The sequence below is a fragment of the Squalius cephalus genome, assembly GCF_949319135.1.
Source record: "Squalius cephalus genome assembly, chromosome: 4".
In the NCBI taxonomy this organism is placed as follows: domain Eukaryota; kingdom Metazoa; phylum Chordata; class Actinopteri; order Cypriniformes; family Leuciscidae; genus Squalius; species Squalius cephalus.
Genome location: NC_137125.1, coordinates 40,630,264 through 40,645,186, shown reverse-complemented (window position 1 = coordinate 40,645,186; position 14,923 = coordinate 40,630,264). Strand labels below are relative to the sequence as shown.

The 14,923-nt window shown below is 34.8% G+C and overlaps 1 protein-coding gene across 1 annotated transcript in view; it reads right to left on the bottom strand.

The window, feature by feature from the left end:
- Window positions 1-14,923, bottom strand: part of cacna2d1a (calcium channel, voltage-dependent, alpha 2/delta subunit 1a) — a 65,796-nt gene that overhangs the window by 37,778 nt on the left and 13,095 nt on the right. The window contains exons 2-3 of the mRNA XM_079869626.1: window positions 11,464-11,545; window positions 9,858-9,974 (exon numbers count right to left, since the gene is read on the bottom strand). Of these exons, the coding sequence (XP_079725752.1) occupies window positions 9,858-9,974; window positions 11,464-11,545 (199 nt within the window). The remainder of the gene's footprint in view (window positions 1-9,857; window positions 9,975-11,463; window positions 11,546-14,923) is intronic.

Sequence of the window (14,923 nt, the reverse complement as noted above, 5' to 3'; positions counted from 1 at the left end):
AGCTCTTGAAAAGTCAGCCAATTACCCTTGAATCTTGCCACAGTGTTGAGGAATGATGGAAGAAATGGTGTGAAATGCTGCAGGGTGGATTTGTCAAGTCTCCCTGCTGTTCTGAATGTGTGTCATTTAGCTCAGTTAGTTTAACAGGATCTCTATTTTGTCTCATTTTTGTTTTTTTATTTTCTTGTTTCAACAGCTGCTGATCATAATGTGTACAGTATTCACTGCACATTCATCAAAGCATGAAAGATAAATCATAAAAGACATTTCATTTTATTTTAATGCATGCGTGTGTCTATCCTACTCTATTCAACACAACAAAGAAACAAAGACAGCGTGCGATAGCTGTATGAAACACAATGAAGCCATGAAACCCATAAACACAACATCAGAATAATACATGCAGTATGTCTCTTACTAAACAGTACACTACAGTTCAAAATTTTACGGTCAGTAATTATTTTTGTTTTAAAGAATTTAATACTTTTATTCAGTAAGGATGCATTAAATTGATCAAAAATGGCAGTAAAGACATTTATAATGTTCCATTAGATTTCTATTTCAAATAATTTTTTTTTTTTAACATTTCATTTATAATTGTTTTTTTGTTTGTTTTTTTAAAGTGTACTTGGTGGTACAGTCAGTATTAAATGGTAATGCCATGGCACTTTGATAACCTAAATGGGATCCTGTGGCTAGTTGTCACTTTTTATTTCTATGGATGTTTTTTTTTTTTTTTTTTTAATTAAATTTTTGTTTTTTATAACAGTATAGACACTATTCTAGTTTTTTCTGAATTTAAACTGTAAAAAAAAATTATACAGTAAAAAATGTAAAAGTTAACACAAAAATGGCCAGCACAAATTTTAATTAATAAATTGTACAAATGTATAACATGGCTAGATGTGTCTTCCTTAAAAAAATATATAAATTTTATCCTAAAATCTTGGTCTGTGACAAGTAACATGACCGCCAGCCAAATCAAAATGAGATGAATAGGGTCCATTTATTAAATCCATTTAGTAAATGAAAATCTGAAGCTGAAGACTTTATTACAGTTGCTGGAAAGCGTCCATATTGTGAGCGGCACTCTTAACCTTTCAATGTGACTCAACAACATGGAGACAATGAACTTCTGAACTACTCTCAAGAAATCAATACTCTGGCTACAACAGCACGTGAAAATACGGTTGTGGAAATCGAGTACCGGTAGTTTTCACGCCTCTCGGCAGAGTGTAAACACAGACTATAAAAAAAGAAGACTGTGATCCCAATAACGCTCATCATGTTCGGCCTGGCAAAGGCTGATGGAAGCTGGAGCTTGAGGCAGTGTAAACTAACTGTACTGTCTTTCCAGAGTTCAACAGGAGCCATTTTGGCTCAAGGTGGGTAAAGTGTGATGCTTATTGGGGATCCACCACCTGTCACTGTTCCAAGCCAAACGTGAGGAAACTGGCATCCAGCACTACTATTCAACATACTGAAGACCAGCCTGGGGCCAAGGGATATGATCCACAACACCACAACATACTTTGAAACAGATGGCTCCATATATATGTGTGTGTAGAGATACAGTTCTTATTTCAAAATGCCTGTACTAGGATAGTAAAACCTGAAAATACATTCATTGTTAGGACATCTTTTTGTGTGGAAAAATGAATAAATAAATAAATAAAACAGCAAAAATTTCAGTAAACATCAAAGTAAAACAGAAACTATTAGAAAATAAATGTCTAAATAAATTATTGTGAGGGTTTGATTTAAGGATAGAAAATCAAATCTTTTTTTTTTATTACATTGTGAATGTTTAATCATATTGATTATAGTAGTATTTTGTACAGAGACAGAAACACACATGAAAACATTTTTTTTTCCTTGTATGATCGCAATAAGATTAAATGAAGATTAAATAGAGAATTTGTTCTTCTGCTTCTAAGATTTGGTGTATACAGGTGTATCTAGAAAGAGACTTCAGAAAAGATCTTAAAGTTGCAAACTTTGCTCAGATTTGTCAAATCTGAAATCGGAGATCATCATATTGTTCCAACACCAAATTATCTGGGTGAAAATTTCCATATTAACTTTATAGCTCTATATTCCTAATTTGTGTTGAGTATATCTAGCCAAACAACAACACTTGGAGACCCATCAGCCTCTCCAGTCTCAGTCTCACTAAAAAAGATCAGTGAATCAACTGTAAGATTACCCATCCTCATACCATCCCATTAAAGTTCCCAGCACAGGGTGTTTAAGTAGAAGTGAAAATATCTCCCAGTACAGTCACACTGTGGGAGGACAGCACTGTAATTATGCAGCTCTGCATTGCTTGAGATGAGAGTTTAACTACTGCCAGCTCTCACACTAGTGCTTCATTATGTCTCATATTAGGTTGGTGGAGTTTGCAGAAAGTTAGTGTGAGCCTTCTATCATTTGTTTCCAACACTTGTTGTTTTGAGACAGGCGGTACAGCTAAGTTTAGCAGTGTCTGTGTATGGAGCCAAGGTACCGCAGAAACCAACAGCCACTAGGATCTGGTGATGATGCTTCTGGTAGTACAACTGTAACAAAGCACAGTCAGATGTCTTACTATAAATGTTTTGCCAGTAACCGATATATTTTAGATCCCTGGACAGTTACAACAGGCAGAAAAGGCTATTAAGTACATCAAGACAAAACAGGGCTCTTCCCATTTCCTGAGTTGTTATGGAAGTCACAGTCATTTACGCTGCTCAATTAGTTCAGTTATTTGACATGTGGTACCGTTGACAGCCGTTTGTCCTCTGAGAAGCACTGGATGCTTTTGGGGATTGTACTCTGATTGTACTGTCCTTCAAGTCCTCACTCTACCCCATTACAATGAGAGACTAATTCAGTACATATCCCAAGGTGTAGTTCTCCTTCCTAAAATCTAATCAGTCAGTCTAGACTTTCACAGAAATTGAGTAAGATTACAACCAGTGTTTGGGATGGAAGAATATGGAGGGATATATATATATAGCCCTCCATCAAGAGAAATAGAAAGCAACAATCTGAATAATTTATTACTTAAACAACAAGAAAGAGATGGAAGGGGGTAGTGCTATAAAGAAACACACCATCCTCTCATCGCTTAAAAGTAATACCACACCTTTCCTCAACAAGCTAACTGTACTGGAGTGAACTGTACATCATTGAAACCGGACAAAACAACCCAGTTTACTGATGTTATCCTGAAACTCTCTGGCCCTTCAATGCACATCATCGAAAGAAAGACTGATAGAATAAGAAACGAGTGCAGACAGGAGAGGGAAAGGGCTTCTGGAGATTAATTTAGTGTGTACAGTATTGGCCCATGAGAGTCTGCAATCTAGTTTCCAGAAGATCTATAATGATATTTAGCTGTCTAAGAATCAGCGCATAGAACGACTGAACTGGCTGTTTTATCTGCAACATCAAACAGAGAGCAAACAAACACCCTTCCTTTCCATCTGTTGTGTCCCTTTTGATGGATGCAAGCGGCTCTTTCCTCAGTGTGTGTCTCTCTCTCTCTGTCATGCTTTTCATTTTTCTTCCTTTTGATGCAGCATTTAGCAGTTGGGCTCTCAGATCACTGTGAAAGCACCTTTTTTTCTTTCTAAAAACAGAAGCGGATACTTTGAATTACCATACGTACACATTCTGGATCTGTTCCAAAACTTTGGCACCACCTAGACAGAACTAGCTTCACAGACAAAATCATAACACAAATGAGATGTACAACATTTATTAAATAAATAAATATAAATTTTAATATAAAGTGTCAAAAACAGATCAAACTAACAAAAATGGACTATTATAATATATATCTTTGTGTGTATTCAACCATCCATCCATCCATCCATCCATCCATCTGTCTACCTGTCCATCTATCCATCTATCCATCCATCTATTTGCTAGTTGGTTTAATAGGCATTGAAAGAAGGTACTTAACTTTCAAAAAAATGTTGATTGTCAACCTCAAGAGGGCAAAATAAATATTTTATTAGCGGTTTTATTTATTCATATTTGCAACCCTGTTGCCAAAATTGTCCAATTTGTGTGATTTTGTAATTGTCTAGCAATAAAGATCAAAATAAAATAGAAAGTTTTAAAGATTATATTGAAAAATTTAAGGGAGAAAAACATTATTATTTTTCTTATAATACATTGGGTAACAGGATTAAATGCTTGAATTTAACATATGCTGTCTGCACTATAATGTCCCAAATGATCATTTCAAGGCCAAAAATGTACAGACATTTCAAGATCAATTTTGTGTTGTATAATATGCTGTAGGCCAACTCTTTAAAATTGTTCATTCGAAAAAGTGTTGGAACGATGTGCAGAGAGAGTGAGATAGAGAGAGAGAGGGAGCGTGAAGAAACAAGTGATTGACAAGGAAAGGTTGATTTCAGTAGGTTGAATTGCTGTAATTGGAATAAAGTCAAGGGAGAGAGAGAGAGAGTGGCAAGAGTGAGACATTTTAGCTGTTTACGTGATTTGATTGACGTTAAAGAAAACACGATCTCCATCAGCAGCCAGCACCTTCAGTTTCCTGTTGGACAACACAGCATCCCGACCGCACGTCAAGCAACCTCCGTTAACTTGCATCGACTGCGCAGACAGCTGCTGATGGATGCCTCCAAATTAAAGACACCCACTGATCAACTTAACTGAGCTGCCAATCAATCAATCAATCAATCAGTCTAATCCAACCCCAGCATCCCACAGTCGAGATCAGTCAGGTCTGTTCCAGCAGATATTGATTAGAACAAGACATGATCTGTGGTCATGCAGGGGTCACTCAGGAAACAGCACCACATGATCGGCAAGATATGCTCATCGTCACAGTGACAGCTGACTTCCTGTGGTGGAATAAGCGGCCAATCCATGATTCCCAAGGAAAAGCACTTCCTTAGAAGAAAGTTTCTCGGAGGCAACAGTTGAGCGATGAGTTAGACAGGAAGAAACCATCGGACTGATGTGCAACACAACCAATTAGAGTGTGTCCTGTCTTACGTGCCAATTAAAAGCAGGTTAATCCTAATGGTGCCACAATAACAAACTGATTCATTTACAGTACATGAAGCACAGCAGATACAAGAAACGGTTGTCAGAAAAGAGACCAGAGGTCAAGATTTGACAAAGCTGTGCATGCTGATTGGCAAGAGAGGGGTGAGATTATCTGCCAAACATGTCTAGATCTATTCTTACAACTCTCCCTGGCAACAGCTTCACACACTTTGCTATTTACTGAAATATGAGCTACTCCAGAAATAAAGTTCCAGAGCTAAATGAATAGGGGTTATGCGGAACGCCCAACGTTCGAACCGGAAAACAGGTATAAGCATTTCCGGTTTGCACTGCTGTACGCATCTGCAGCGGTAGGTGATCTCTGAGGTAACTTATTTTTCGCTTTTTTAGAATACAATTCTTATTTCTGTTTTAATTAAAATGTCACGAATGCTTAAGTATCAGAAAAAAAAATTTTATAAAAAAATTAAAATGCAGTCTTCATTTGATTGTTTTAATCGTCTGCAAGCAAATATAAAAGGTTAAACTACTGATAGCATACAAGTCTAAACAAACTTACTGATAGTTAGCTAACTGTACATCGGGTGCCATTAGCAAAAGCTACATATACTAACTTACATACCTTCATATTATAATCATGAATAAATGAGGAGGCGTAAAAACTTAAATCCTTTATCTAACGGAGTACTCGGGGCTCTGGACGTCCGTTTGGCAATACGATGTACATCTGAAATGGATAGAATGGGTAGCTCCTGTAAACACCGGCTATAAAAGTTCGCCATTCCTACGCTTTGTTTACCTCAGTAGCTGACGACCGGAAGTAGTTATACCCGTTTTGTAGAACCCGGAAGTATGTTCCGCATAACCCCTATTAAAGGCTAAACACCTGCTAAAAGAGTGCAATTTAATTGCTAAGATGAGATTTTGCTAAATAAATACAATTTATTTATTTGTACTTTTAAGAAACTATGTTGTGTGTCAGACACGGCCTCTAGTCAGTATCTATGTTTCTATCACCCTGTTTTTATGTGCATTTTGAAGTATCGCATCAGGAACAAGTGATGGAATCATTTTTCAGGAGGAAAAAAATTATGGCTCCCATAATTTGCAAAAAAAAAAAGGGTTTTTGCAAACCTTGAAAAGATTAACTTCACGTTTGGATGGAAACCCGATAAGTGTGGACAAAAAAATATTAATGTCAACATAAAATGTCAACATAAAATAAAATAAAAAATTGAGCCCAATTACTTAGCTAAAACACATTTCTGTTCTTATTCTGAACAAACCTTTTTTTTTTCAGTCACCATATTTTCATTTTGTATTTTTAGTAATTCAATGTATATATATATATAAAAAAAAATTCTACCCGTCAAAGAATTCTGAAAATAAAAGTACAGTTTCCACAAAAATATGTTTTCGACATTGATAATACAAGAAATGTTTCAAATCAACAATTAGAATGATTGTAACACTGAAAACTGGAGTAATGATGCTGAAAAATTAGCTGTGTAACAGGAATAAATTACATTTTAAAATAATTTAAAACAGTAAATCCTTTTTACTGTATGTTTTATCAAATAAATGCAGCCTTGTAGTGTGGAAGGAAGGAAGGAAGGAAGGAAGGAAGGAAGGAAGGAAGGAAGGAAGGAAGGAAGGAAGGAAGGAAGGAAGGAAGGAAGGAAGGAAGGAAGGAAGGAAGGAAGGAACACTGTAAAAAATTTCTAACCCTCCCAAATCAAAAATTTCAAGTGACCGATAACATTTAAATTTTTCAATTGGCCCAAGTGAAATTCTGTAAATTTCAATTGGCCCAAGTGAAAATCTGTAAATTTAATTTTATAATTTACAGAATTTCACTTGGGCCAATAGAAAAATTTAGATGTTATCGGTCACTTGAAATTTTTGATTTGGGAGGGTTAGAAATTTTTTACAGTGAAGGAAGGAAGGAAGGAAGGACAAACGAAAAAGTTAGTGCTCAAAATATAAAATCAATATCCTCTACAGAAAATTATGAAAAACAGATCTTAAACAGAACTTAAATATTTAACAACAACATTTTATTAGCTGCATTTAATTATTAATTAAACGTAATATTTTGGTTCTTTTGTAATGCTTAATTTAAAAAAAAAAAAAAAGTTAATTAAATGTAATGCTTTTGATTCACTAGAGTTGCCAAACTTGATGTACTTGTGATTTTTTTTAATTATAGGCAAAAAAAAAACAACAACAAAAAAAAACATATACATATACATAAATAAACAGCACAACTCTGAACAGCACAAATCTTTTCATCTGAATGTGACTATAAAAGTTGAGGAGAGAAAAGCACGAAAACAGACAAGAGATGGTCACGTTGGTGTGCTGGTGGACGGCAGAGGGAGAACACTGGATAAAGACTATTTTAAATGGGGTGACATGAGGACAGTGTCCAGCCTGGGCATTGTGACTGGAGGTAGAAACAACCCGCCAAAAATACACACACACACAAATGAACAGAGAGGCAAACAGCCAAAGTGTCCTCGCACCACAACCAGCTATTACAGATCCAATGACCTAAGAGCAGTTATTTCCATCATGCGACCCACACTTACGCTTTCGTATCCATTAAAACAAGAGCTCTTAATTCAGACCAATTAAGCGCGACAGAAAAAAGCCAGCAGGTGAAAAAAGGAATGGGCCAGTGAGAAAGAGAGAGAGGGAGTGAAAGGTCAATACTTTCATTTAGTCATCAGGGTGAGCTGTCAGCGATGTGTTAAATGCTCACCAATAAAAGCACCTCGACACAGTCTAGAATTAAACATTTATAACATTGACTGACCCTGCTCAAGCACACACAACATATGGTATTTCTCCACTGTCTGGGAAAATGAGCCAGCATAATCATGTCTAATGATTTCTATTCATACAATAATGGAAAATGCTCTTGAAACACAGTTTTCAGGGCATTCAGCGTACAGTTTAACAAGAAAGAAAATCAAAAGGACAGAGACAAACTAATTAACTTTCAGCTTGAAGCAGCCCTGCCAACATTCTGGACTCAGTTTTATCAGAGCTAGATCAATGCAGATCGATCCAAGCTGGATCTTTCTGCCAGATCTAATTTACTTTGGACCGAGCAGAAAAAACAATGGCTATGCTTGGAACACTAGCTTAGTACATACTACACTTCATTTCGCAGCACTAATATACCAATACAAATAAATAAAACATCTCCAGTTAACTAACAGAGCATTCATTTAGTTTGTTTGTTAAATAAGAGGCGATCTAGCACTGAAATGTGTTGTTTTTTAAATAAAGTGACCAAAGTGCTCGTTGCCGCTGCGATCAGTGGCGCGGATACTGTGTTCTCTTGTGGCTCGCGCACATTCTTCACTCGGACGCGCGCTTCAATACGTTGTGGAGACTCTCTATTCGTTCAGGTGAAATTACAAAACAAAATGCACACAAACGTGTCCTTGCCTGATATACAACCACTGATAAACATAATCGGTTTTGATCAGTAAAAACAATGGCAATGTTTGTAACACTAGCTTAGTACATACTACACACTCTTAAAAAAATAAATAAAAGCTTCATACCCTTATTAATAAAAACCCTTAATGCCAAAAAGGTTCTGTGTAAGGAGAAATATACATTTACATTTACGCATTTGGCAGATGCTTTTATCTAAAGCGACTTACATTGCATTTCAAGGTACACATTTACATTCTTATCAGTTCTTGCTTTCCCTGGGAATCGAACCCATGACCTTGGTGATGCAAGCGCCAACGCTCTACTGTTTGAGCTACAGGAAAGCAAATGTATTAAATAATTGCATAATACCTTAATTTTGTCAAGTGATTGGTTTGTATACTGTTCATTTCAGCAAATTTAGTAGGTCACCTGGGTATTTTACGCATTCACAAAATTTATAAAGAAAATATACTGCTGAAATAGCAAGAGCATTATGCAAGTATGACACCTGGAATACACCTCAACAGGTGGAAATCCACATGATTAAATATGGTTGCATCAAATAAAACATATACATTCAGTTGCAATGTATAACAGGGTTTTTCCTGCACTGAAAATATTTTGGCGGCCAAAGAGCATCAAAGGTTTCTATTTACGTGTTTTTGCTGCATTGAGCTGTGTAGACAATCACAGACATATCTGTTTACCGCATGAACGCAATGGGCAATCAGATGCGTTTAAGTTAGTTCTGCGCAGTCGCTAATCCTTTCATCATAACCAAAGTATAAACACGATGTCAATAAGAGATTATTTGCAGAGCGCATACAGCTTCATTGATTATAAAAGAAGTTTTGTGTACCTTTGCAAGAGTGAAGCTTTGTGTACCTCGTGTTGAACTCAAGTAATTGAATTTGACAGCTTCAGTATTTATAATGATGATCTTTGCTCGTTTTCTGTATATATTTTTCATGCTGCTAACTACACATTGCAAAGTTTCTGAATTGACAACCATATTTAAATGCGCCACTGAATCCGATTGACAGTGATAATAACCATAATAATAATATCTGATACCTGAAGTCTTGGAGAGTAAATACAAAATAATAGACCTGCCACCTTTTCTATGTAATGTGTTACTTCGTTGTTCATTTTATTACTTTATCTTTTCAAATCAGTCACTCAGTGACTAAATTTACAGGTTTTTAAATGATTCACAGATTTTTAAAACACAGATGGACGTGTTTGTCCACCACCACCGAAGACCATTTTTGACCCAGGCAGGAAAAACCCTGGGTAACATCTCAAAAATGCCTTAAAAGTGAAACACGTTTTGAATATTAGGGTGATAACGTGTAATAATACTCTATACTTACTTCTAGAGCTTTGGAGCGTTTGGCAAGAAGTTTGTCGATTTCACTCGCAGCTTTTGCCACCAGCTGTTGAGCGTTGTTTTGCTTCACAGTATAGTGTTTGTGCAAATCCTTGAAAATCTGAGAAAGAGAGAGGTTTAAGGTTTCAGGTTTCATGGCTAAAAAGCCATTACTTATGAGCAGAGAGAAAGAAAAGGCAGAAAACTCTTGTGGTGTCATAGCCTTCACAGACAGCATAGCATTCATTACAAATGTACCTGCAAATCTAATTAGTCGAATATAAAAAAAGGCTGTGACAGATAATCAATGCATAAAACAAAACATATTTAATATTCAACATTTTTGCTAGCTACTGCAATTAAACCAAGACACAACTATGTAAAAAGTGTAAAGCTGGTAAGAATGTATATGAATTATGGAATATTTTCAGAATAGTTTCAGATTCTGCTAAACCAAACAGGCAATTATTTAGAGGTTAGAAGGTCTCCTGTAAAACGTCAGTGGTTATGATGGGTTAAGAATAGTTTAATAGAATTTAAATAATAAATAAAATGAATAAAAAAATATAATAAAGTTATATTAATGTTAACTTCAGGGCCAAAATAAGAATTATCGGTTCATGTCTTTTATCTGATTGTTGCCATCAATACTGTTGCAAAAATTATATATATAACATAAAGAAATAGGTAATATATATACTTTGAACTCTGCTTTCCAGAAAATCCCATGTAGATTTGAGGATGTTAGTGTCTGATAATTTAGGATATTCACTATTAAATTTGTTTAGAAGTAAAAAGTACGCCATAAAGGATTGTGATTGGACCTGCACAGGTGTGTACCTGGTCCTGTAAAAAATGGCCATATTCCTTAGTCATTATATATGACAGGACAATATTTGGACCAAAGGAATCATGACCCCCATAAGATGACCACATGTACCACTGCAGATCGCCACCAAGTTTAACAGCAGCCAGGATGCATTGTGGGTTGATGGAATTCTTTGGCTTTCTCCCATTGTAAACCTATCTGAACACATTAAATATTCTTTGCACACTGGCCTTGGACACAAAGGCTTTCAGAATGACAAACCGCATGACAAACAGAAAAATGTTTTGATGAGACTGGGTCACAGAGATCATGCTGATGTTTTGCTCCTTTTGAAGCTGTATAGTATATGGAAAGTTCAGCCAAAATGAAAATTCGGTAATCATTTAGTCACCTTCATGTCGTTCTAAACCTGAATGACTTCTCTTTGCCCATAGAAAGAAAACTTTAGAACAACTGCCCTTGTAATTTGAGCACTGATATCAGCTCATAGCCAGTCCCATTCATTTTCTCCAAAGAGAAATTTATTTTTAATTAATGAAAACTTATAAACCTTTAAAGACAGGACCTGCCATGATGTTGTTAATTGATGGTATAAGTTTATGTTGAAGCTATCAGTATGCATTTATACTGTATATATTTTCTATACTGCCACAAAAACTTCTTGATTTTATACCTGACAAACACAAATGTGTCTCTGTGTAAAATCAGAAAGTTTTTGTGGCAGCATAGAAAATATGTGTGTGCATGTTTAGCGTGCTGAAAGACAGTTGTGTGGTCTTACTTCTTTGAGCTTTTGTATGCCGCTCTCAGCATCGATCAACTGCACAAGCTCCTCCTGCATCTGTTCTGCCCATTTGCGGGTCCTGCGAACACAAAGAACTCAGATTTAGTTGTTTTTAAACAATGATCTGTGATGATTAAGCACATTTCCCAGTTCTTTTTGTTTATTGGTTGTATTTACAGTAAAAATCAATTTAGCACAAAAATGAGAAAATAATCATCATACATCCTGCCTTTTCATTGCAACATGACTCATGGTGATGCTATTGAAAAGCACACTGAAACTTGAAGTCAACATATAATAAAAAAAAAAGGTTTTATTATGAATAATTTATTCTCATTTGACAAAATCAAGTCCCATCCTACATTTTTTTCAATTTCGACAAGTCTTTTCTCTTAGATATACGTCACAATAGGAAAGAAAAGATGGTCTCAATTTCAGTTTAATGCAGATTTAATGCTAATTGGTTGAGATTAGTCATAAATTCTTCCCTTTATATGTGTGTTTGTGTGGGTGAAAACATAGTACCACGGATGTTCCTAAAAGATTTAACAAAAATGGAAGTGTGAAGTGTAGCAAGAAACTAAGAATAGCTGGTCAGGGACATTCAGCTGGACCAGGGAAAAACCTGATGTAACTGATAAACTTTTTATTTGTAGAGTAATAGTTCACACAAAAAAATGAAAATGGTCAATTTACTTACCCTGATGTTGTTCCAGTAGTGTATGATTTCATATAATTATATATATTTATAATATGTGTGAACATATGTACTGTATGATTTTACCTCCATGAAACTTGTGCGCTATATTCCAACTTCACGTTCCAAAATTTGTGAAGAACATTACATTAAGTTTTTATTTCACTAAAAATCATGCTCTTCGCTGTACCTCTAAAATCTCATTTGCACTTGCGCATATTCAAACTTATGATTTAAATGAAAATAGTATTGGTTCTCATTAGGCCTATGTCTCATAACCAATCGTGAAGCATGGTTATTTTCAGTGAGTAACAATTTTCAGACTATTTCAGTAACACTTTACAACATCTCATTGGTTTACAAGCAATACATTTATTACAGTATTTATTCATCTTTGTAAATGTTAGTTAAAGTAGTTCATGTTAGTTCACAGTGCATTAATTAAAGTTAACAAATACAACTTTTGATTTTAATAATGTATTAGTAAATGATAAAATTAACATTAACTATAGTTAACAAGAACTAAGAATGAACAATATTTCTACAGCATTTATTAATCGAAGTAGTTAACTAATGTTAAATAATGAGACCTTTTTGTAAAGCATTACCTCTATTTCTCATCCAAAACGATTAAGTCACACAAGTCATATTAACTGCATTTATACTTTTAAAGGTGCTTTTTTGGTCCGTTCTGAAGGATTTCATATGGGTTATATGAATTATATGGAAAATTATATGGGTTTGGAACATCATGATGGTGAGTCAAAAATCAATAAAGTCTGTCATTCTTAATTCATTATGATATTAAAGGGCTCCTATTATATACTTTTAAAAATGTTCAACTTTCTTTAATGTGTTTTGCTGTTTGAGCATTAAAAAGGTCTAAAGTCTACTCCAAAGGGAGTTATTCTCTATATCAGTAAGCACTGCTTATGAACTCCCTGATATGCCTCAATTGTTGTACACTGAAAAAAATGATTTGTTGAATTTAATAAAAAAAATTATCGTAAGTGGTTGCACACAATTGATTTTAGCTACATTTAAACAAATGCATTAAGTTGAACTTAATCAATTTTAGTTCAACTTAATGCATTTGTTTAAATGTAGCTAAAATCAATTGTGTGCAACCACTTACGATAAAAAATTGATTCAATTCAACAAGTCATTTTTTTTAGTGCATTTTTGTCAATTTCCAGTGCTGTACACATCATAATATCCCTAATATTCCTATATCCCATAAATCTAAATAATTCCCGCCCAAGGCATATGCATAAAAAGTTGGGCGAGGCCTGATGCCATTAAATGATGTAAACGTAGACCCCACAAACATAATTGTGAACTTGTAAATGAGCATAATAGGACCCCTTTAACAAAGACAGATGAAGGGGGCTTCATATTATGATTACACATGTTTAACCCCGCCTACAGTCTCAGATTAGCCCCCTGCTGACCAGCCACCTTCTGTTTTAAATACTCTACATAGATCTAAAACTGTTGAGCAGACAGCTTTCATGAAGCCTCCATCTAAGGGGACTATAGCTATACTGGAGCCCTCTAAAACAAAGCAGAACAAGTGCTGTAGGAGTAGAAGGAGATAAAAAAAAGAGGTGTGAAGGTTGGGATATGGCCGTCATGTAAGTGAATCCATATCAAGGTTCTTATCTTGTCACCACCACTTTGAATCTCAACAGTGTGACTCAAAGCTACGACAGCAGAGCGCGTTGAAAGTATGTGAGATGTCCCGCGGCATTAACACCGCACACACAAAATAAGGGCTGCAGAAAATTCCCTCTTGCTGGAGGGTGATGAGTTTGGCTGGTTCTAATGGGAACACTTTCTTATTGGAAAAAAACCCCCCAAAAAAACAGTGTAATCTGAGAAGAGAAACTACATGTGGAGCAGCAGTATATTTAGCCATGAGAGCCAACCACCAGAGGCCTCAGCTTCAGGCAAGACTGGTGTGAGCATATTTATGCCATATGAAGATATCAAAGAATAGCCCTGCCTGATATATCTCACTTACATGCTGATACACTATTGGGTTCATATTTAGGCTACCAGTCACATGTTACTGAATTTGTGCTGCTTATGATCTTAAAAAAAACTTACAAATTACTAGCTTGTGCTTAAGAAAATCGTGTACATAAATATAAACATAAATATGTAACTGCTTCAATACGGTTTAAAAGCATCCCAAGAAGAAATACATAATTTACATTCCTCCATTTGTGTTTATGACTTTATTTTTTTAAATAAAATGCGGATCAATTATGAAGTATTGATACTTTCAATTGTGATGGAGTATCTAGATTCTAGAAGATCAGCATAAAAATGTTGAATAAATGTGTTTATTTTTAACTAGTAATTTTACTAATTATTTAGCATTAAAGGTTTCTTTCAAAACAAGATCGCAGATTGAATGACAGAAAAGAAACATTAAGAAATAGGCTTTATATTTTCTCCAACTAAATAACAAATGTAGATAAATGTGAAATTTTATTTGTCCATATTAGACTAAAACATGGGTTGAAACAACCCAGCATTTTTAGTGTATTTTATAAATTGTATATTCATTATAATTCATTATAAAATAAAAAGATAATTAATTATAACTAAATTAAATCTATCAATTATGATTAATTATACATTTATATCAATTAAAAAGTTTGAATAATGAATAAGTTATAAATAAAAACAGAAATATAATAATTTGCAGCTAAATTATTACCTATAATATCTTTCAAATCTAAAAAAAAACGT